At 35.1% G+C, this 24,656-nt stretch overlaps 3 protein-coding genes across 3 annotated transcripts; 2 read left to right on the top strand and 1 right to left on the bottom strand.

Annotated features, from left to right (window-relative positions):
- Positions 1 to 82: 82 nt before the first annotated feature.
- Positions 83 to 7,806, top strand: LOC100378244 (citramalyl-CoA lyase, mitochondrial-like). Its single transcript, XM_002740767.4, has 7 exons — positions 83 to 487; positions 879 to 1,073; positions 2,046 to 2,241; positions 3,480 to 3,593; positions 4,108 to 4,161; positions 5,383 to 5,507; positions 6,191 to 7,806. The coding sequence occupies exons 1-7, from the start codon at positions 239 to 241 to the stop codon at positions 6,284 to 6,286; spliced, it is 1,029 nt and encodes a 342-aa protein (XP_002740813.2). The 5' UTR covers positions 83 to 238; the 3' UTR covers positions 6,287 to 7,806.
- Positions 7,807 to 11,131: 3,325 nt separating this feature from the next.
- On the bottom strand, positions 11,132 to 13,846 carry LOC100378841 (smad nuclear-interacting protein 1). The gene is made up of 2 exons (XM_002740771.4): positions 13,662 to 13,846; positions 11,132 to 12,125 (listed from the first exon to the last, which is right to left on the bottom strand). The coding sequence occupies exons 1-2, from the start codon at positions 13,701 to 13,703 to the stop codon at positions 11,238 to 11,240; spliced, it is 930 nt and encodes a 309-aa protein (XP_002740817.2). The 5' UTR covers positions 13,704 to 13,846; the 3' UTR covers positions 11,132 to 11,237.
- Positions 13,847 to 14,085: 239 nt separating this feature from the next.
- Positions 14,086 to 23,382, top strand: LOC100378094 (uncharacterized). The gene is made up of 5 exons (XM_002740766.4): positions 14,086 to 14,281; positions 19,255 to 19,363; positions 21,053 to 21,072; positions 22,188 to 22,309; positions 22,952 to 23,382. Exons 1-5 carry the CDS (start codon positions 14,101 to 14,103, stop codon positions 23,144 to 23,146), a joined length of 627 nt encoding a protein of 208 aa, XP_002740812.2. The 5' UTR covers positions 14,086 to 14,100; the 3' UTR covers positions 23,147 to 23,382.
- Positions 23,383 to 24,656: the final 1,274 nt, after the last annotated feature.

Raw genomic sequence — 24,656 nt, 5'->3', positions numbered from 1 at the left:
AAGTCTCCGAAGTTGATGTGTCCTTTCTCGGAAATGTCACGAAGAACGCCCTCTATTATAGCATTGTTTAAAGTGGGGTCAATTCAGGTCACGAATCAGCTGGACTTCAACAATCTCCGTTCTCAAGGATGGATTAGAATCGCAGTAAAAATTTGAAAAAACGACTTTTTTGTTGATTTATATCCATAATATTCCTTATTAGAGCCACGCAACGCAACTCAAAAACTGCTTGTTCAAAATGTTTAATTCCTGTTTCCGGGTTTCTACTATGAGAAACATTTTATGTCTAATGAGAAGACGGGACGCTAGTCCAATCACCCTCTCCAGAACACTGTGCATTCAGTCTCCTGCCGTGTCTGCATATACCCCAAGGAGAGCAATGTTGTACGTACCTGGCAACGACGAGAGAAAGTTGAAGAAAATACCAACTTTGAAGGCAGACTGTGTGTGTATGGATTGCGAGGATGGGGTGGCCCTCAACAGAAAGGTGGGAAATTAATTTATTTATTTATTTATTTGTTTGTTTGTTTGTTTGTTTGTTTATGTATTTGTTTTTTTATTTATTTATCTGTGGCTGTGACTTTCACTAGCAGTCAGTTTGTTTAGTTTTTTTATTTATACATTTTGTTATTTGTTTTTATTTATTTGTTCATCTATGAAAGTGTTTTTTATGCATTTATTTAATATGATTTTTTGTATATACCATGTGCATTGTTTTTTCTAAGCTATGGTTTTGAAATGGATAGGTTTTATCTGGATACAGCTTGGATCCTGCAGTGTATTCTGATAAATACATGCAACCTTTCTGAACCCAAAATATACTGCTGTATTTCTTTTTCACAATAAATTATTCATATACATGTACATCTGTTCTGTAGGAAGAAGCCAGAAATACAATATGTACAATGTTGGATGAACTAGAATTGCCATCATACATGGATAGAGCAGTGAGGATTAATTCTATAGATAATCCAACGCTGGCTGAAGAAGATCTGAAGGTGATTATGAAAGCTAAGAGATTACCAGCTACCTTGATGGTACCAAAGGTCAATGAACCTCAACAATTACATTGGGTGAGTTTTCTTATAATATACTGTAAAATATGTTGGAAAAGCGACAGGCAATTTCAGCGAATTGTGGTAAAATGTAGTAATAGCGAAATGTTGATTTAGCGAATCTCTCTTGTCTTTGTTGATTTCCTGTTTTCACAGTACTTTTCCGTAGCAGTCCAAAACAAATGTGCAGTTATCACCTCCATAAAAACAAAGAAAAACTGTCAAATGTAATTAGGAAGCGCCCCAGATTTTTATGTACCGAATACTGTATACAAATCCCGAAGCCTTGGCCATTTTGAATTTATAATAAGGTCATTAAGGACATCTTGAATTAGCGAATCAGTTCTCTCGCTAAATTCGCTAAAAAGACATACTCGTGAAAAAGACATGTTTTACAGTAGATAGAGTTTATACAGCTATCCCTGAGGAGCAGTATTGAGGCATTATATTTGATATGTTCTTTCTCACATATGTCCAACATTCAAGGAATCTCCTCTGTCAATTTATTAGTATGTGCTGTCAAATTTTCTGTAACAAAATGTCATAAGATTAAAAGTCCCCAGTGTGGGGCTAGTTTTTTCAATCGAATTACCCTCCAGTGGACCTGTACTATGTTAATTGAGAAACTATTTTCCAACTATGGTCTAACAAATAGCTATTTTAGGCTAGGCTGAATGTGGTCCCTATCGCAGACCTGGTCCAGACCCTATCAGGCCTAAGAAAGTGTATGTGAGCAGCTTGGTCTGATCAAGCCACTTCTGAGATGAAGTCATGGCAACTTACATGAGTGCATCAGAGGCTTTACTTTTGAGAGGAAAAATAACCATTGTTCCCTTTTGAGAATACCTAAGGATTTAGCTTATATGCAGATATATGGGATTAGCTTTAATCCTAATCTGTAAGTGCCCTAAAGTGTAGCCTGAATGCATCAAAGGAATAGAATATTTATTATATTAAATCATAATAATAAATCCCTCTTTTACATTTAAGGTAGCTGAGAAGTTAAAAGAAGTGTTATCAGATAGACAATTATCCCAACCAATGAAATTAGTTATATTTATAGAAAGTGCTATAGCGTTAATACATCTTAGAGAAATTTTACACCATGGGATGGATTTATCGAAAGATGGCCCGTTCATGCTAGATGGTGTGGTTTTTGGATCAGATGACTTCTGTGCTGATATTGGTGAGTTTTTTGTCATCTGCATCAATGTCAGTTCATCAAATGTCCCTAGCAACCAGGTCTGTCTATTGTCCCATGTCTGTGGCACTGCCCTCATGTGTCTCTCTTTGCAGAATCAACTGTTTATGTGTGAGTTTCATTGTCAGAGCAAGTCATCAAATCCACCATTTTCTTCATCCTTATCGTTGAAACCATAACAAGCCATAGGTGTTGACTGACATTCCATTATTGATTCAGAATGCAGTCACTGATTGGTTAATTTCCGTCAGCGTGGAAATCGCCGTAATGTTCTATTTCACTTTTAAAGTTTAACGGTAGTTGTATTCCAGTTTTTAGTCCGTGCTCAACTGTGGGTCAGTTCTACAAGTTTATGTATTTATCAGTTCGTTGAAGAATTTCGTTCGCAAATAAATGCAGTTCATGTTATCAATTGATTTGTGAGAGTTTAAGTTCAAGTTTGGCTGAAATCCTACTGAAGTTGGAATGTGGCCAACCGAACCCAACCACAATCCTTGTTAGCAGCTAGTTGCTATAATAATCCTCTAAATATTTATCTATGACATCATTAATGAAAAAAAACATCTGGTTTTAATTTTACTTTATTCACTGATAAACTAAACAAATTGGAAAGCATAAAATTAGAATGAAACTCATCATTTCACATTGAAATCTGTGAATTTATGACCAACATAGGTGATTTTCCATTCAACCACAGTCACTCTACTAGTAGAGTGACTGTGGTTCAACTGCGAGATTTCATGAGTTGCGTGAAAGATGTGCGCCAAACTTCTGCCACAAAAATCAAACGATTTGGACACAAATTTCTTTATTTCGTAGCTCACATCAAAAGGCCGATCTTTGACAGGAGAATATTGCGTTTGAATACCCTTACTTCATCAAATGTGTACAGTATATTATTAAACATGAAAATATCCCCCAAAATACTTTCACGTTTGTCGAATCCCACGCAATGTTTCTCACCACTACAACGCTATGACCTTTGTTTGTCTTGTTTTTACATTCGATTGCTCTCATAACACGGGATCTCGCAGTGACTTGGAAAATGGTTTATTCACTTTATTATAAAACATAACACTAGTGAAAATTAATGCATTTACAGAACTTGGTGAATTCTTGGCAAATTTTATTATGCATGAGCTGATTTCTAGTGTTCATACTTTGAACAAATAAAACAAAAACAAAAGTTAGCAACTGAACTAACTGAAAGTACCATTCACTAGGTGCTTCTAGATCATCTGATGCATCTGAGTTGATATATGCCAGACAGAAAGTAGTGACAACAGCCAAAGCATACAGACTACAAGCAATAGATTTAGTTCACATTGACTTCAAGGGTAGGTAGACTATAACTTTTTTACCTCTCATTGTATATCAACATCAAAAGTCATAATTGAACATTGTGTCTTCTTTTCCATACTTTTCCATCACGTTTAATTTTACTATGCACAGATTTACCAGAATTTGATATAAAAAAAAATTGAATGAAAATGTTTTTCCCCTGAATTTGTATGTTTTTTTCTTTTTTAATTTTTAGAATAAATTGACATAATTTCCCATTGCCTACAAGTTTTGATCAAGTTTTGAAAAAAAATTATGCATATTTATTATGACGAAAGTTGTCTTTGGCATTCAAGAGATATTGATTTGACAAGGCTTTCACCAAACCACTAAAAGTCTGCAATAAAATAGCATGCTGGGGCTGAAATTTAATCATATACTGATGATGTCCACATTTTATCTGTTTCACATAATAAATCATTATTGAGCAAAATTTTAAATAATGTCTATTGTGTAATAGTATTCAATAAGTGTTGTTTGATTGACTATAATTATCTTTTACTTCCATAGATTCTGAAGGTCTGAAAAGACAGTCACTAGAAGGAGCTAGAATGGGTTACACTGGTAAGTGATCACTTCATTATTCAAACTAAAAGTAATACTGGAATACTTTATTTTCGCTTGGAATTAATTTTCGCTGAAAAAATGATTTAGTGACAATAAAATCCAGTGAATATACCTTTTTTTCTATATTTTACATTCAACTTGTCAAACAACAGTGAAAATAAATTCCATACAAAACACCCAAAAAGTTAATTCCAGCTAAAATAAATTATTTTGCAGTATATATAAATAAATAAAAATACCTGTATATGGAAGTGTGATAATTTAAAGAGGCGATGAGATAACGAACATGATGTGGCGTAACAACATTACCTAAAATCAAATCATTAACCAAATCCTGCAATGATGTGGTAATTCACAAACATACAGCTGGTAATAAGTCCAGGCACTCAACAGATTTATTTCAATTAACATTACAGTATATACAGGAATGTGTGTATCATTTCAGATTTTCTCCCAATCACTTGTACATTTATCGACACAACACTGACTTCAGAAAGTACAGCAGTAAGATCACTAAAAAACTACTATTATATATAACTTACAAAACTAAAGAAAAAAATATGATACACTTATTAAAATTAATGTTTGAAAAAAATATTAAATATTAAAGGCAAATACCAACACACAAAAGTATATGTAAAAAGAAAAACAAATGATTATAATAAAATCTTAACTAGGTACATAGCAATAGAAATGAGTACATTGTACTCTTGTCAATGAGAAAAACGAATGAATATTTAATTATTAAGGAGGCATTGTTGTCTCATCTCAAATGATTTTTTAGAAATTGCGAAAGGGAAATGAACATGTGTTTGTTACTCATCAGAAAAACGAATTTGTATTCATTATTGTTATTTTTAAATTCATTGTGGATGGAAATATATTTATTTTTTTTAAATATTTTTGTGTCAGGCAACAGTTATGGACATTGGGTGTCGCTGTTGTCTCTCCTGACTTTTTCTTTTTTTGTATGTGCATATTCCAAGTGCTAGTGCTGACACATAGTACATTTTTGCCACAGAAGTCATATTTATGTTTGGGACTGCATGACGGGGCTGTGTGGCCATCTCTCTGTCAAATGGCAATTTTAATGTGCTATCCTGGCGTCAACCAGACTCGGTCGAACACAAGCACATGTTCTTGACCGACAATTGTATGGAAGTATTAATTATTTCATTATTAAATTATTTCATCCTGTGTTTTCTGTAATTATTATAGGTAAACAAGTGATTCATCCCAATCAGATTTCCATTGTACAGGAAGCATTTAGTCCTAGTACGGAGAAGATAGAATGGGCACAGGAACTTGTCAAAGCATTTGAGGATCACCAGTCTAGTGGAAAGGTAACACCCTGAGGAAGTGTCTCTTGTCTTATTTCTATGAGCAGGTTGTCTTGGAGATTATTACAAATTAATGAAATTCCTGGTGTTCCATGCTCTGTGAAGTGACCCCAACTTCAAAGTATGAAATAACACTAGATAATTTACATAAAGTGCATAGAAGAATGATATTTCTTTGATAGCGTCATTTAGCATCATATGAAAAGGAACAGACTTTTTGTTTGGTGGAGTGCCACAGTCATGCAGTAAATACAAAGCTACAAGCAACATCATGCCTGATTGGCTACCCAATTCTAACATTCAGACCAATCAGAGAGAAGCTTGTTTATTGACTGAATTTTTTGCTAAATTCAATTTGTATATATGCTTCAACTAAACTGCAGCTACTGCATAACATGTAAACTATAAATGCTACATACATCGTATAGACGTTGCATGGGACCCATGTTGAATATGATGCAGAGCGATGCAGACTGTGTCACTTTACTCTCATCTATGGTAACTTTTTAACCACATTTTTATGTTGTAAATGCATGTATTTCTAGTATATATTTATGAGACACAACACAGTCTCTGAATAGATCAGCAGTAATCTCACAAAGTTACATAACCAGATAACGACAAAAAGGAACATATAATATCATTTTTTTTTTAAATGTAACTTGCTCACTGTTATTATTTTTTAGGGTGCATTTACTTTTCGGGGCAGTATGATTGACATGCCATTACTTCTACAAGCCAAGAATGTACTACGCATGGTGGATGCAGTGAAACAACAGTAAAACGCCTACCAATGTGTGTATTGGCAGCTAGGAATAACTGAAGTTATTGGTTACTGATAGTTGTGATAAATAGAACCGAGATGCCAAGCAAGCTGTTAGTGTCCAAGTTGCTGTAGTTTGACTCAATTTTGGCGAGTTTTAGGTGTTTTTAGCTTTGGTATGTGTGATATGCAAGGGAGGTAATGAGTTTGGTATGTCAGTCTGTATAAGCAAAATCTCAAATACTTTTGAGCAAATTTTGTCTGTGCATATTAAGTAGTTAATTTGCATATTGATTATCTCATTTCAGCCAAATTCTACAGTCATCACAGTGAGGTTAATTGAAGTTTTTTTTATGGTAGGTAACGTTCAGCATCATCAATGAGGTTTGTCAATCAAACCTCATTGATGGTGCTGAACATTGTTTGTATTCAAAGCCAACACATAAGCCACGCTACCAGATATATACAACAGCTAACAAGCCACTCCAACCCAGGGACCGTTCAGATTGCAAAAGATTTGTACACACTACCACCATGTCATATCCATTTACAATTCTGGTTCCCCTATAACTCTAGATATTGTTTTATAAAACAAATATGCATAACTTATTGATGAAAAATATAAGGAGTTTAACTTTGATTTTTTTGCAGCCCCGTCGCAATGTATTATGAAACTCATTTTGTATAGAAGGACAAAGGGCCAATGACCTGTAGAAATTGCACCTGATTCATGTACATAACAAGCTTTCCACCACGAACCACCTACTTAGCTCAATCTGTAGAAATTGAACCTGATTCATGTACATAACAAGCTTTCCACCACAAACCACCTGCTTATCTCAATCTGTAGAAATTGCACCTGATTCATGTACATAACATGCTTTCCACCACGAACCACCTACTTAGCTCAATCTGTAGAAATTGCACCTGATTCATGTACATAACAAGCTTTCCACCACGAAACACCTACTTAGCTCAATCTGTAGAAATTGCACCTGATTCATGTACATAACATGCTTTCCACCACGAACCACCTGCTTAGCTCAATCAGTAGAAAATCCAATTTCATTGGTTCAAATCCAGGGTATTGCTACTTAAAAGAATGTACCATTTTTAAATAGTGAGGGGAATGTTCTACAGTATCGAAGGTTAGCGTACTGTTAGAATAATAGCAACAAGCCAAGAAGTAGTATTACTATAGTTAATGGCCTACCTGTGGTTGAGGTTCACTTTAGTTAATGGCCTACCTGTGGTTGACGTTTACTATAGTTAATGGCCTACCTGTGGTTGACGTTTACTTTAGTTAATGGCCTACCTGTGGTTGACATTCTAGTAAACATCCATGGGCCTAAATAGGTCGTTAACTACCATTAACATCTGATTTGCCATACTTTAATGAGTTTTTAGAAAATTACTACTGTGAGTTTTAAATGTGTTTTTTTGCAACGCCATCACTGGTTGTGTGACAGTGTACATGTGTTATGTAACTCCTATTTTCTGCTCAAAATAAAAATGTACCATTTTTAATGGTGAGGGGAAGTTATAGTCTCTACTTGGACCATGCAAGAACAACCTCATTCTAGAAAACTCTTTTCTAGTAAACAGCATTGTTGAGGACAAAGAAACAAGTACATGTAAACAAACTGTTTCAAATGAAGAATGAGTACTTTCCTAGTAAATGATGACAAAAGATGGTAAAAGATAACTGTCCGATTTCTAAAGTTAGCAGACTGTTAGAACAACAGAAACAAGCCAAAAAATTTACTGGTACAACAACTAGGTGAAAATCTGAGATTGACAGTGTTCGAGAATAACTGTCTACTATCGAAGGCTTAGCAGACTGTTAGAACAACAGAAACAAGCCAAAAGATTTACTGGTACAACAACTAGGTGAAAATCTGAGATTGATAGTTTCCAAGATTAACTGTCCACTATCGAAGGCTTAGCAGACTTTTAGAACAGCAGAAACAAGCCAAAAATTCTACAACAACTAGGTGAAACTATGAGATTAACAGTGTCCGAGAATAACTGTCCACTATCAAAGGCCATGGAGGTATTATTTTACCTCCATGCAAAGGCTTAGCAGACTGTTAGAACAGAAAAAAGCCAAAAATTCTACAACTACTAGGTGAAACTATGAGATTGACAGTGTTCGAGAATAACTGTCTACTATCGAAGGCTTAGCAGACTGTTAGAACAACAGAAAAAAGCCAAAAATTCTACAACTACTAGGTGAAACTATGAGATTGACAGTGTTCGAGAATAACTGTCTACTATCGAAGGCTTAGCAGACTGTTAGAACAACAGAAAAAAGCCAAAAATTCTACAACTACTAGGTGAAACTATGAGATTGACAGTGTTCGAGAATAACTGTCTACTATCGAAGGCTTAGCAGACTGTTAGAACAACAGAAAAAAGCCAAAAATTCTACAACTACTAGGTGAAACTATGAGATTGACAGTGTTCGAGAATAACTGTCTACTATCGAAGGCTTTTATAGCAGACTGTTAGAACAACAGAAAAAGCCAAAAATTCTACAACTACTAGGTGAAACTATGAGATTGACAGTGTTCGAGAATAACTGTCTACTATCGAAGGCTTTTATAGCAGACTGTTAGAACAACAGAAAAAGCCAAAAATTCTACAACTACTAGGTGAAACTATGAGATTGACAGTGTTCGAGAATAACTGTCTACTATCGAAGGCTTAGCAGACTGTTAGAACAACAGAAAAAAGCCAAAAATTCTACAACTAGGTGAAAATCTGAGATTGATAGTTCCAAGAATAACTGTCCACTCTCGATGGTTTACCAGACTTTTAGAACAGAAATAAGCCAAAAATTCTACAACTAGGTGAAAATCTGCGATTAACAGTGTCCGAGAATAACTGTCTACTATCGAAGGTTTAGCAGACTGTTAGAACAAGCCAATAATTCTACAACTATAATAATAACTTTATTGCATCCTTAGAAGTATAAATGTTCTATTGGTTTACAGCAATAAATATATAAGTGATTAAAATAATATCAAAGTATGATAACGTAAAAAATAGAAAAAAAAAAGAGTCAAGGTATTATATCCAAAAAAAGCTCATTTCTTAAAATAAATGATTTATGTAAAAATTCCCCTAAAAGTTTTATTATATTTCTGTCATTACTTTTCATTAAATATGTGAATTTTTGCAGGTTGGTAATGATTTCTTTGGGGAATAAAATATTGGAAATAAAATCATTTATATCTGTTTGATATCGTGGGCAAACTAAAAGAAAGTGTAATTCGTCTTCAACTTCCTGTAATGTGCATTGTTTACAAATTCTATTTTCTAATGGGGTTTTTGGATTGGTATGTCTGCCGTTTTCAATGGCTAGATTGTGACTACTTGTCCTGAATCTAGCCATTGATATTCTTTGATTATTATCCAAAATATTAATGTAATTTTCCAGATTGTAATTCATTTTAAATTTAATGTATGTTCTCAGTTTTGTTTTTTCATTTGGCATATTCTCCCCAGTATGTTATGTATTGTTGTTTAATAGTGCTGCTAATTCTTTTACCACTAGGTGAAAATCTGAGATTGACAGTGTCCGAGAATAACTGTCCACTATCGAAGGTTTAGCAGACTTTTAGAACAGAGAAAAGCCAAAAATTCTACAACTAGGTGAAAATCTGAGATTGACAGTGTCTGAGATTATGTCGATATCTATTGATGTTAACCTGCACATTTTAGTGATGCATGCCTAGATATGTTTTCAGCAGCATACATAGAATGTGTATAGACTCCAACTAGCAATTTGTATTCATTCTTTGCTATACATGTACATGTAGAATAAATACAATTAAAATTGTGTGCATGTATGTGCAATAAACCAATGAAAAGTACTGCTTAAATGACTTAATTTTCACTGGTAGGAATTTTTCACGGTTCGATGATTTTATGGCATTGATGAAAATAAAAATTCTGTAAAGTCACTGACACTCAGTAGCATAAAACCCCAGAAAAATTAATTTTCACCTGCTACAAAATTTATTTGCCGTTTCCATGGACACATGAAACTAAAGCAGTTTACAGCATACAAAAGCATGCCCTCTATTCAGATCTACCATTGAAAAATAACATTAGGTTAAGTTGAAAAATAACCAAGGACAATGATTACCTACTGGTAATACATCAACCAATCTCTTTTTGTCCACGACTGTTGGCCAGAACAGTCCCTTTGATACTTAGACATGTGGTTAGTTATAAGGTACTAACTTACTATGGTACGATACAGTACAACTAGGTGAGTATAGGTAACTTCTAATATAACTTGCTTAGATACTAGGATTTGTAGAGATTAATTGAAGAGACTGTACTAATTACATAACCCATACCAAGCTAAATCATATACCTTTGTATCCAAGTAAGTTTGTACCTCAGAGGTAACCTCTCTAGCACTATTCTTTGCCGAAAAACAGATCAATGGTTACCAACATTTTTGAAAGCTTTGCTGTATCAATTTTGCTTGCAGAATTTTATACTTCTAAATGAATGTACAAGTCAATGATATAGGATATACAATGATACAATGTAGGTCCTGTCGTCACAAGTTATATTGAAGTAATCAAAACGTTGATATCACACATGCATGCACACACAGACAGACACGCATCGCTGTCCACCATTAAAAAGTGATAGCATATTTGCTCTATTAGTAGCCTATGCGTTTACTAGGTAAATTACAAAGGTGTTTTTATGGTAAAAATAAGTAATATTTTAATGATTTAGTATACAGCCAATGTTTTGGTTTATGTGTGCTTCTATTGGGAATGTGCTTCTAATAGAGAAAATATGGTAGCAAACAAAAACTGGATCTGCCAGAACAAACTTGACAAATAATGTGTATTTATTACCTATTACATGTACATGTCTTAAATTGAAAATAAAACAAATTCACAAATTTGAAATAAAGAGTTGGAAACACAACCGCCAATTCAATTGTCCTCACCAGAGTCATTTTCATCACCCTGCGATTTATCATGCAATATAACATATTCGCGGGAACTAAAACCAAACTTAATAACATCCTTTTCTCTTAGTTCCACGTATCGAGAGTGTTCTATTTTATTATTATTCACAAATGTACCATTAGAGGATTCCAAGTCTATAACGTATGGACGTACTTGTCTTACGATTGTTGCATCGTCTCGTTCATACTCAACAAGTCTATACTGCAGTACCGCATGTTGTTTGGAACATGATGGGTGATCGACTGGAATATCAGCGATGTGTCGATCACGTCCAAACAGATATGCACTCTGTCGATGTATATGTAGTAGGGGGAGTGCCTCATCTCCTTTAAATGGATACATTCGCCATCTTCTTTTCGGTTTCCTGGCTTCTGGTGGCTCATTATATTTAATAACCACCCCTTTGTATGTATTAGTATCCTCAGCTAATTTACCCGACAATTCAAAATCAGGTGCATCTTTTGGAACTGCTGCTGACTCCTCCATTTCTTGTGATGACCCTTGCTGGCCGTACTGGTACTGTTCTTCCTCACTACGAAATGGATTTTGTGGTTTTCGTTTTTTATCATCTCTTCTTCTTTGATCGTTTTCTTCTCGTTCTATCTTTACTTTAATGTGGCTGTAATCAACATGCTGCTCTGACCTTCCACGGTCTCTGTGATCTTGATGTCGCTTCCTGTCTCTATACTTTTCTCTGTGGTCTCTGTCTCGTTCCCGGTCATTGTGGCTCCTATCTCTGTCTTCTCTACTTCTGTGTCTTTTAGATTTGTCGCCTGAATCATCGTATCTGTGTTTTGTGTCCTGCCTTTCTCCATATCCACGTCTTTCATCATCGCGGTGCCTATGGCGATCCTGTAAAAAAAAAAAAAAAAAAACGCCATGTGTAGAACATTTTAAACCCATTGCAAAAGCTATATCATAACCACAGTCCCTCCATAGACTTGTGTGTTGTAAGATACATTAGACTCAAGTCTGATTGCAATACGATTACCATTCTACCAACAAATTTGTTTTGCAATATGAAAAACGGCCAATCATCCCCAGGCACATGCTTGTTTTACTAACAAATTAGAAAAACAGACAAGTTCTGTTTTTTGTAGTACCGGGTAAGTAGTCATTACTACTAGGACTATGTTATTTGGGAAAAGAGATTTATGACAGACCGATGTGACTTGTATTTCTTTAGCGACGACTCTATGATAAATGTCAGTCAGGGTCAAAGTTTGACTGTTTTCAGGTATTTTTGTTTTGTTTTATTTTTACAGTCATTGTTTTTTTTCTGGTGATGGCACCTGCAGGTTTTCTACTCCTAGGCTGTTTGATTGCTAATTACACCTTTTATTTGGCTTCAAGTTTGAAGTATTCCCCTAATATCTGGCCTCTGTAACTTAATGCTTTCAAAACAATACGACTACATACATGTACCCTGTGTATGCATCCTACGCACACTGGCACGCAGTCGATCCACAGCAAATTTGGTGATATGTGTACACACACTAGCTAGTTTAGCATAGTGCAAAAACGCAGACGGCACCGAGACAACGTACCTGTGCGATCAATACTCGGGAGATCACTACAATACTATTCCACACCAAACATCAGTCACACATCCAATGGATAAAGATACTATTATAGCCCTCTATGTGTACTTGAGAGTAACAGTAAATGAACAAACAAAAGAATACACTCAGTCACACTTATTTAACTTTTTATTTACTCAACTTTCGCCTACTTACTTTTTTTTAGTTATTCATTATTAACTTTATTACATTTTAAACACCAAATTAGAAATGTAAAATTTTCAACACGGTTGTAATAAAGCTGTTATCTTATCTTATCCAATGGCGATGTACCGGTAAATGTAAATGAATCAAATACAATACTATTTCATGGATTAAAACTGCTTTCTTTCTTAGGTTGTCATATGAGATTGTAAAAACAAAGTTCCAGAAAAACATTTTAAATTATGCAGGGACTGTGAAACTGCTCTGTTCACTGTGGACTTTTCCCCAAGTTTTCTGCCCCATAGTGGCAGCAAATTCACTGATAATGACAACACTACAAAATAATAACAATGGACGACCCGCCAACTCATAATGGACGAACGTTTGAGTTCAAGTGCGTTTGTTTCTTTGCATAATGCATGTACTCCATAACAAACGCTCTACCAATGATGACAATTTGTTTATTTCCTTGAAAATTTTCTTAAATACACACTCATAGAAACAAAACAAAAAAAAAGGACCAAGACCAAGATGAAAGACAATCACCTGATAATGATTGATAATCTCTGCAATCAATACTACCTTCCATGCTACAAGGAAGTGCACTATAGGTTTTTGACCAGATAGTATTACTACCTCTTCCGGAATATACACTACTACTCACCTGTTTATGGTGGGGACTTCGTTCTCTGTGTTTGCCGTTCATTCTGTCCAACTGAATTGTATCCGTTCGGTTAGATAACAATTTAAGACTATCGTTTCTGCAAATTTTTTGCCAATATCAACAGCTACAAACAACAAAAACAACGCCACCACAACGTTTTAGATTACGTTTATTTCGTGAGTGGAAAGACCGAAAGGAAGTCACATAGGCCACCCAGGTAACCAATTATTATCAAATATAATTTTTGTGGATAAAATATAACGTTCCATCTATCTTTTGACCGCTTTTCACTGTAACCCTTCCATTAAAACGTGTATATGAATACATATTGATTGTCCTGTACCCATAACTTTGCGTATTATGCTTAAAAAACTTGAAAATGTAACAATAGTTTTGCCAAAGATAGGTGGTCGAAAAACAAAGGTCAAAGGTAACAAAAATGGCGACCAAGGAAGTTGTGCGCGTTGTCGAAGGAGAGGCGTCAGAATCGGAATCTGAGGAGGAAATCAACACCTCGCACCACCAGCTAGTGGGTCTAGTGGTTGCAGGTGAAGCGTCGGAAACTGACAGTGAGGACGAAGATAGTGTAAAGACGGGGTCAGGACTTCCGCCTTTGAAAGGTACAGTTTTCTTCGTGACGGCGGGGGAGGGGCATTTTTTTGTAAGGAAAAAGACTAGCATGATGTTAAAATATTGTTGCCTCCCTCTAGGTCTGAAAGAAAATTGTATAACAGTATTATTCGCCAAAAATAACCTTGTAGTGGGTGCCCCCAGCAGTATAAACCAACAACATTATCTGGCTGTTCTGAAGGCCATCAAAGCTTTCTACTGAAGCATATACATGGTCTTTTTTAATTTAGCTGCAGTTGTGTATCTCGTGGTTTCACACGTTGTTGTTTTTATCATTGGATGGATGTTGCCAATTGTTGGACATCGTTGATCCATCTTGTAAAATACAAGGCTAGACAATGAATCGAAGTGATCTATGCGAGTACTTTATTAACAGATAACACTGAAGAACACAACGCAAGGAATTGTGGTACAACTCATTAATTATACATGACATCATCTCCTCAGCCAATCAGAAATCACATCTAGTATTATATGACGTGTACAAAGTGAACAAATTAAGTTTATCCTAACACCCCCTCTTAAACTTAAATTGGCTCTAAGTTCAAAACATTCAACTTGGCCTTTGATACTGGTTTAGTAAATACATCAGCTATATTATTACTGGTTTCAACATAAATAAGTTCAACATTATCATTTTGAACTTCAGATCTCAAAAAATGATACTTTATGTCTATGTGCTTTGATCGTTTATGACACACTGGGTTTTTAGCTAAAGCAATGGCACTCTGGTTATCAACAAACAAAACCGGCCTTCCGACTGACTGTCCACCCATGTCAGAAAACAACTGTTTCAAGAACTTTATTTCTTGAACAGCACTGGCCAATGCAATATATTCTGCTTCACAGGTGGATAAGGCAACACACTGCTGTTTACAGCTTTTCCATGAAATGAGTGGCCCGCTTTCACTTAACAAAAACCCATAGCCAGAAATACTTTTTCTGTCATCAGAGCCTGCCCAGTCTGAGTCACAGTATCCAAATAAACTTGGCTCAGAGTCTAAACGACTGTACCTTAGCCCTAAATGCTGTGTTCCCTTTAAGTACCTTAATACATGTTTAGCCATACACAAGTGTTTCTGTAAAGGCTTAGACATAAACTGAGACAACTTGGTAACAATAAATGAAATATCTGGTCTAGTTGCAGTCATCAAATAAATTAAACTGCCAACTATCTCTCGGTAAATTTTATCATTTGATAGTGGAGATGACTGATCATTTATAGCTTTACAAGCTCCCATATCACATGGAGTGGGTTTTGGCTTACAATCACTCATGTCAAATCTGTCTAGCATGTTTTCCACATATTTTGTTTGTTTCATTGTTATAGTGTCCTCACGGCAATCAAATTCAATACCCAGAAACCATGACAAAACACCTAAATCCTTCATTTTAAACTTATGACTGAGTGATTGTTTGATGTTCATTAAAACAGTCTCACTATTTGCTGCTATTATAATGTCATCAACCCAAACAATCATTACCACTTTACAATCACCAATACATTTTGTATACACACAATAATCGACTAAAGATTGCTCAAAATCCTCACTCATCAAAAATGTATGCAACATCTGATTCCACATTCTCCCGCTTTGTTTCAAGCCATAGATAGACTTGTTGAGCTTAAGCACCAAATTTTCATTATTTTCACCTGTTACAATAAAACCCTCTGGTTGTTGCATATAAATAACACAATCAAGCGGGGCATGTAAATATGCTGTTTTTACATCCATCTGATGTATAATAAAATTCTCATACAATGCTAACTGCATTAACATTCGCACTGACGTCATACGTGCTGTTGGGGCAAAAGTCTCATGGTAATCAATGTCCTGCCTTTGGGAAAAACCTCTAGCAACATATCTGGCTTTATGTTTCTCAACACCATCTGGGCTCACCTTCAAATTAAAAACCCATTTACCACCAACTACATTTTGGCCTTTAGGTAAGGTAACCAAATCAAATGTATCATTTTCCTCAAGAGCTGACATTTCCTCTTTCATAGCCTTTTGCCACTTGCATTTGTCAGGCGATTCAATAGCTTCCTGATAAGTGTTTGGTACATTACAGACTCTATAACAATAGCCAACACAATTATTTTCATTGTCATCAGTGACTGTGACATAGTCCTTAAGATACTCTGGCCTTCTATACAATCGTTTTGGTCTAACTCTCACTTCCCCTTCACTTTTCGTGGCATTTTGCTCACATTCAAGCTCACCAGCTTGAGGTTCATTTTTATCATTTATAATATCATTTTTTCTGAGGAGAAAATCGTTATCATGAAGTACATCACTAGTGTTTACATCATGTTCAAACTCGTTTACAAATTTTACACATCTGACCCTTCTGATCTTATTAATTTCCTTGAAATACACCAAATAGGCGGGACTTTCCTTGTCATACCCTACAAATATACCCCTGGTACACCGAGGGTCAAGCTTTGTCTTTACCTGAACATAGGCGTAACACACAGATCCAAACATATTCAAGTTACTCAAGTTGGGTCTTTTCCCTGTTAAACATTGAAATGGAGTCTGATTTGTCCGTGGATTATAACATCTATTACGAGTGTAAGCCGAAGCCATAACTGCATAAGTCCAAAACTGTTTAGGTAGTTTGGACTCAAATAAAATACACCTGCCCATTTCAAACAATGTTCGCCAACTGCGCTCAACAGTGCCATTTTGATGGGGTGAGTATGGAGCTGAAAACTCTTGACTAATTTTATTTTTGATCATTAAGGACCTAAATTTCTCTGAGGTAAATTCAGTACCATTATCACATCTTAACCTCTTAATTACACCATAGGGTGCACTATCAGCCAAAAACCTTTCTGTTGCTGCAACAGTATCGCTCTTACTAACAAGAAAATATACAAAAACAGCACCTGAATAATCATCAGTAAAACAAATAGCATATTTAAAACAATCTCTAGCAATAGGCTCAACTGGCCCCGCTAGGTCACAGTGGACAAACTCCATTGGCTTTGTAGCCCGTTTATCAGCTTCTCTATTGAAGGTTTGAACCATTTTCCCCAAAATACAGGTGTCACAGTTGAAATCTTGTTTATCAGTTATTTTTAACCCATCAACTACACTCTCTAATTTAATAATATCTTTGACATTACAGTGTCCCAAAATTTTGTGCCACTCTTCTAATGTTTTGGAAACAGATGTACAGGAAACTTTGTTTAAAAAATATAATCTACCATCCTTTTCTACATCAAAAATTGTACCATCTCTGGCTTTCATATTGGCACCATTTGGATAAAAATTTACTGATACTCCTTTACTTGTAGCAGCCTGAACAGAAAAAATATCCTGCTTGTAAGATGGTACATATAGAGTATTTTCTAAAATAACATCATGAGCATGACCATTTACATCATATAATACAACACAGGCATTGCCCCTGCCATAAACTACATTATTTGTACGGCTGCCATCAGCCAGCTCTATCACATGGCTTTTCGTGTCAAAATCTCTATCAAAACTCACAAATTTTGCTTTATCATTTACAATGTGTGTAGTTGCCCCACAATCAACCAACAAGCTGTGCTGTTTAGTTACAGAGTTACAAAAATTATCATGACTGAGCGCAAAACAAAATGAGTGTTCATTTTCGTCATTACTGCTTTTGACCGCATCTTTTCGTCTGCACTCTTTTGTCACGTGAGTCGTGGATTTGCAGACGTCGCACCACTTCTTAGGCTTTGCCCAGCAATCTGCTATTTTATGCCCCATCTTGCCACATCGGTAACATTTTGTTCCCGTCTGTGAAGGAAACTGGCGTGCCCGCTCTCTGTTTGAAAAATTTTGGCTTTGCGTGACCTTCATCACACCATCTTGCACGGGTACGTTTTCCTGCTGCTGGCCGCATTTATCGGTCTCCTCGTAGCTCTTTAACGCTACTTTAAAATTTGAAAATGTTTGCTGCTTCTCCCTCTGAGTTATGACGGCAACAAATGTTCTGAATTGCGGGGGGAGTCCCTTCAACATCATGGCGATTAAAAGACTGTCACTGATCACCTCACCTGCAGCCTTGAGTGACGTAGCGGCACTTTCGGCTCTGATTATATAGTCGGTCACATCCTCGCTGTCTTTCATCAACAGTGTCGTCAGCTCATTGTATAAAGCGATAACTCGAGGTTTGCTTTGCCCAACGTAATGTTCGCGTAAAACTTTGAGAGCCTTTCGTCCGTCGTTGTGTGCTTCCCTTATAACTAACGATAAACTCTTATCATCGAGGCACTGCACAAGCTCGGCATACGCATCCTTATTTTTACCCGCTTCTGGTTCTTCGGCGCCATCTTGGGCTGGTGCAATCACTTCATCCAATTTTTGTAGGCGCATATGCCCGAGGAATTTCACCTCCCAAAGTTCATACTTCGATTCATCACCGTCAAACAGCAACCGCGTCCTGGGCCCATAACCTGTTGGACATCGTTGATCCATCTTGTAAAATACAAGGCTAGACAATGAATCGAAGTGATCTATGCGAGTACTTTATTAACAGATAACACTGAAGAACACAACGCAAGGAATTGTGGTACAACTCATTAATTATACATGACATCATCTCCTCAGCCAATCAGAAATCACATCTAGTATTATATGACGTGTACAAAGTGAACAAATTAAGTTTATCCTAACACCAATGATAACAAATACAGAAAAACCAAGACCTAAGAACTACATATAATATTTGTATACACAGTAAAGGACATAAATCTGTGGTCATAATAAATATACAATTTTTCAAATTAAAATGGATGTTAGAACTCAAATTGACCTATCCGCAAATGGTATTGTGACATCAACGTTAGTACTAGTTAATATTAATGAGATAATTCAACATTATATCCAATCAGCAAGGCACACATGAAGACATGTGCATGCATTTTTAGATTGTTTACTCAATGTATCTCCTAACAGATGAACTTTTCTTATGTTTGAAGTTAAGCATGGTTCACCCGGTGATTCATTTTCATTTGGTAGCAGTAGTGGGAGTGAAATAACTGTAGATGATTCAAAACCAAGAAGAAAAGAAATCTCAAAATATGACACGTAAGCAATACTTATTATATATGCTACATTGTACCAATATCTTATTTTAAATTCTTGACTTTTAAATATACCGGTAATTGTTGTAATTTGAGACAATATCATCTAAATTCAAAGATGTGTTTAAATAAATAGTTATATATAATCATACAATATTGATTGATACTACTGTGGTGGTAATCAGGAGTGTATGCTGACGTCAGCTTAAGAAAAAATATCATGGGCTTGTATATATTCATCACATGCATATTTCCACAGTATGACATAGTGAAACGACGGAGTGTTGACTGTAGAACTATTGCTGAAATAACACCAAATACAAGAATAGCATTACACCATAGACCATGTCTATGTTTACACGTGCCTTGTATGCTAATTTTGTTGACATACCTGTGTTATTTACACAAACGTCAAATGTACGTTGTTTGCAATTTCTGCATGTTTGTGATAAGTGCTCCAATTCTTTATTTTTTCAATTTCAACCGATTTTTTGGGGGAACTGAATGAAAAAAGCACAGGAGGTGTCATTAATGTGTCATTAATTGTTACAACAATCCTTAGTTACCAGACCATATATATATACCTGGAAGCCTTGGACAATCTTCAGGCAGCAATTGCAATAAAAGAAGTTTGGCAGTATGTGACGTCCATAGCACCAAGAACCAAATGATTTCCAGACCTTTTCCCGAACTTTCTAGCATTTCCCCCCCCCCCCCAAGAAATTTTGACCCTTAATTCAGGCCACCATCATCGCCAAAGCTCATCAAAGTTTGGAGGATATGGTAATTCCCTGGATAAAATGGGCCTTTCTAAAATGAGCTATTAACTATTAAGAAATTTAAAGACTTTTCAAAGATTTTTTTATTTTTCCTGTAATTTAAAGACAACTCAAAGACTTTCCAGACCTTAAAAAATCCAAAAACTTTCACAGGATTTTCCCAACGCTATGGACCCTGTTTTTGATTTACCCTGTATTACGTAACACTGTTGTGATATGCAAGTTATGCATGTGGTAACTTCAGTTAAAGGATTAGTATTGTACCGGTACTTGTTCTACAGGTAGCACATGTATTTATGTAAATAACAGAAGTTTGTCAAAATAAGTTGTACATGTATTTTAATAATCTAGAATACAACAGATGCAGCTTCAAATGGAGCAAATACAAATGTACTTTACTGTATTGTATTGTACAAATATTGTTATTAATTTGAAAGTATCAAGTATTGGATGCACCTAACTGTAAACTTATTAATTATTTGTTGGTTTTCAATTTCTCTATTTTGTTTAAAAATTAAAATCTGAAAATAAATTTTACATTATGATTTTCTGTAAAATACTTTATTTTCACTTGAAATTTATTTTTGCTATTTGCAATGAAGGGATGGTTCAGTGATAATAAAATTCAGCGTATATACCTATTTTCCTATACTTTACATTCAACTCATCAAAAATCAGTGAAAATAAACTCCATACAGAACACCCAAAAAGTCTTTTCAGCAAAAATTAATTCCAGCTAAAATAAAGTATTTTACAGTAATGTGATATTTCCTGCATTCATTACCGTACACACAGCAACAAATGTTGACTGTAAACTTTCATAGTTTTCAACTATTTAGCATAGTTTAATATGTAGCCAATACAACCTTATATTTGATTCAAATGTAATGTTATTAACTTTTTTTTTCTTGCAGCCTGCTGCATAGAAGACTAAGTAAGTAAAACAATGCTATTGTTATTGTGGATATGAAATAAAACTCACTGAGCATAACAATGAATATTATAGAAAGAATTAACATATTCTATTGAGGGTAGAATGTTGGTAATGAACGTTATAGCAGCAATAGCTGTAACTATCAATGTTATTTTATTTTTAATAAAGCATTTCCTATGTCATTACTGTCAGCTGGTAATGTCTGTCAGTGAAATGTGAACACTGAGAGAATAGTACGGTATTAGTACCATATATACGCACAGTCCCTCCTTGTAGAGGACCTGTGATATACGCTATGTACTGACGTACATTAAATCACTTGCAAGTGAAAAAAGATGGCCGCAGGGATGTGTTTGAATCTCTAGTGGGCGCCATCTATTGAAATCCAACTTGTCAAGCAAACTTTAAAGATTACAGCACAAGATGACAACTTACTGGGGGACCTGGACCAAATTTCAAATATGCTATCATCCTGAGAAACTTTCCACAAAATAGCAACACCTCGACCCTTTCATATCACATTCTATGTGATATTAGTCTTGTTTAGGGTCACTTTGCCCATACATTTGTTTCTAAAATGATATTTTGGTAAGATTTGATTATCTTCATGTGGTTGTGTTTAAATAAAAGAAATGTTCAAAATCACAGCCACATGTATTGTCGTTTTTAGATCCGTAGTGCTACTTTGTGACTGTAGCTGTAGATAGAGTACCGGTACTCACATTGTATTTAAAACTGAAAACATTCTTGAAAGTTTTTGTAGTACATCCTGTGATCACAAGTTTGTTTTTGGAGATGTACACTGTGATGATGTACACTTTTGATTTTTTCAGTCTGCACATGTGTGATTTTTTGATAGCTGTGATGTCACAAATATTCTGGAACATAGTCACCTGGTACATTCATGACAAATACTTCTAATTTTTTAACACCATGATTTTCCAACCAAAATTTTAATACATTATTTTCACATTTTTATGCATTTTTCTTTGTTGCTTTTGGACCCAATAGGCATAATTATACTCTGCAAGCAGGACTTGATCAACATTTTTGGGAAAAAATGTTAAAATTATGTGGAAAATGTTAATAAGAAATATTTTAATGTTTCTAAACAGGAGAGAGAAATGCTGCATTACGCAATCATCTTGAGTCAGCGGTGAATCATACATACCAGTCTGGTACTAGAGACATCAATAATACAACACAGCAACTAGCAAAGTCACAGATGTATATTCAGGTACATTATATGCACCACTATGCAATAGTAAAATGGCATGAATTACTTATCTTATACAGTGGATTGCACAACAGTGTCCAAATTGTACATTGACTGTAGGTTGCTATCCAGCCTGACATGGTATGGTATGAATTACTATGCCAGATGTTTTTGTGTACAGTTCTGTAGTTGTTGTTTGCTGTGAACCAATCCAAAGCCCCCCTTTATGTATTACCATACTAAAATCCCAATTTAGTACCAGGACATACTCGCATTTTTTGCTCAATATTTTTTAGCAGATAAACATTCTGTAGAATGTTTAATTTCACAAGTATTTTATTTGACAATATTGCAAACAGTGTAATTTCATTGTTTCACACGAAATCAACCAAAATCAAAACTGAAAATGACTCCATCTTTATTACTGTAATGCTAATTTGCGTATGTGCTGCTCTTAATAAAAACAATTAACAAAGACACAAACATCAACTACCCAATTTGGCAACATAAAATGATTGCATGTTTTGAATTCCATGATTTTTGCTTTTCCATAAAAATCATAACATAAAAAACATGTGAATGATATAATGGAGACATTTAAATTTCTCCTCGTAATTTAATCTATTTTTTTTTGTAATATTTCATATTTTCTCCACCCTGTAGGACGTATCACATAATCTCCGTGTACTCTCATCCGATCTCCAATCACTGAAAAATAAAGTAGATATTGTTATGAACTGTAATATTTTACCGACCCTCCATGTTCCTGACAACGTAATGCAGAATCACAGACTGAAACAACAATCATATGAACACGTCGATGATGCGACAACTAGAGCATATACAATGGCAATGTGAATCATCGTCATGGAAATACCTGGCATTGTGATTATCCACCGACAACCAGGATCTCTGTCAGATTAGCTTCATGGATTGGATTTCCAAACAATATTAATGCTTGTATGATGATACCATGCAGCTTATTTTTTTGAGCAAAAAATTATTTTTGCTGTTATTTTGTTTTGAAACATACACTCAAATGAACTTAACCTTGTCATGTGCAGTCATGGGAGTTGAAAAGAATACTGAGTTGTAATTATTGTGTATACCCTAATTTATTTTCATGAGATGGATATTTCAATCTGTAACACAATGGAAACCATTGTTCTGTTGTACAAGGTTGATACATGGAATGTAAGGTGGCATATGCAATATTTATTACTTTTCACTCTAAATAAGTTTATGGGCAAAATAGTACTCATACATCTGAACTCATAGTGCTATTCTAAATTCTCTGCATAGTTAATACTGAGTTTAGTTATTTAAAACAAAGAGAGAAACAATTTACAAGTATGAAATAGATAAAAACAAAGGAAATTGAATTTGTGCTGCTTGAGGGCATAATATTACTGATAAATTCTTTTAAGAGCACTGTTATGATCCAAGGTTGGCCTTAATATTTCAGAAACCAGTAAGTTGACTTGACCTAAAGTCAAACCTAAATTCTGAATGTCTTAGCACAGTTATATTTATCATATGTATTGTACAGATATACCAGTATATGTAGATGGTTTATTAGTGGATGCCAATTTACAGTGAATAAATATTATTATGCTTTAATTCAAAAAACAAACATAAATAAATTTATTAATGTACATGTGATAGTGATTATTAATAGATCAATCTCATTAAATGGGATCTTGTAAACTTAGGAGCGAAATTTTCAAATTTTTACCTGTAGGAACAAAAATACTGTAGTTAATTTTTTTCACACACAGGTAATTTTCGTAAAAATCGTAAAAATAACAATTTTTAAGTTGTTTTAAAAATCTGCCAAGACCTTATGAAATATGCAAACAAGGGTTAAGGGTCTTGATGGAGGCTCTAGTTTTTCTTCTGATACAGTGGTACCTCTCAGTTTGGAGAAAATCTCCATCCTTGGGGGTGGAGGGGTGATGTCGAGTGTTGTCTGTGTTTTACCATGTACGACATTTGTGTTGATAAACAGATATTCCCACAAATCATTGCACTCATTTAATGGAAATCACAAGTATGAGGTTTGGCCTGGGCTTGCACTAATTACCGCCTGTGACTCCTTCTATACCTTTAAATCACCTAAAAAACCTAATTAAAGCTTGGTAACGTCTCAGTTTGTACTCGTTGATCTGCACAACAGTCAAAGTCGCCATTTTTGGTTATATGAGACCCATATATCTCGCGCATGTGTGGCTGCCCTTTAAATTCACAAAAGTTAAATTATTACTGTTCTGGTGCAATATCTCTGACAGATTGAACGCATCAATAGTTACAACTTTACCTGCAAAATTAGTGATTGAAGACAGGCTCAAATTTGTCACAATTCTGCCAA

This window comes from Saccoglossus kowalevskii, chromosome 11 (genome assembly GCF_978046115.1).
Source record: "Saccoglossus kowalevskii chromosome 11, keSacKowa6.1, whole genome shotgun sequence".
NCBI classification, from domain to species: Eukaryota; Metazoa; Hemichordata; class Enteropneusta; family Harrimaniidae; genus Saccoglossus; species Saccoglossus kowalevskii.
Note: the sequence above shows the minus strand (reverse complement) of the source record. Positions and strands in the feature narration are given on the sequence as shown.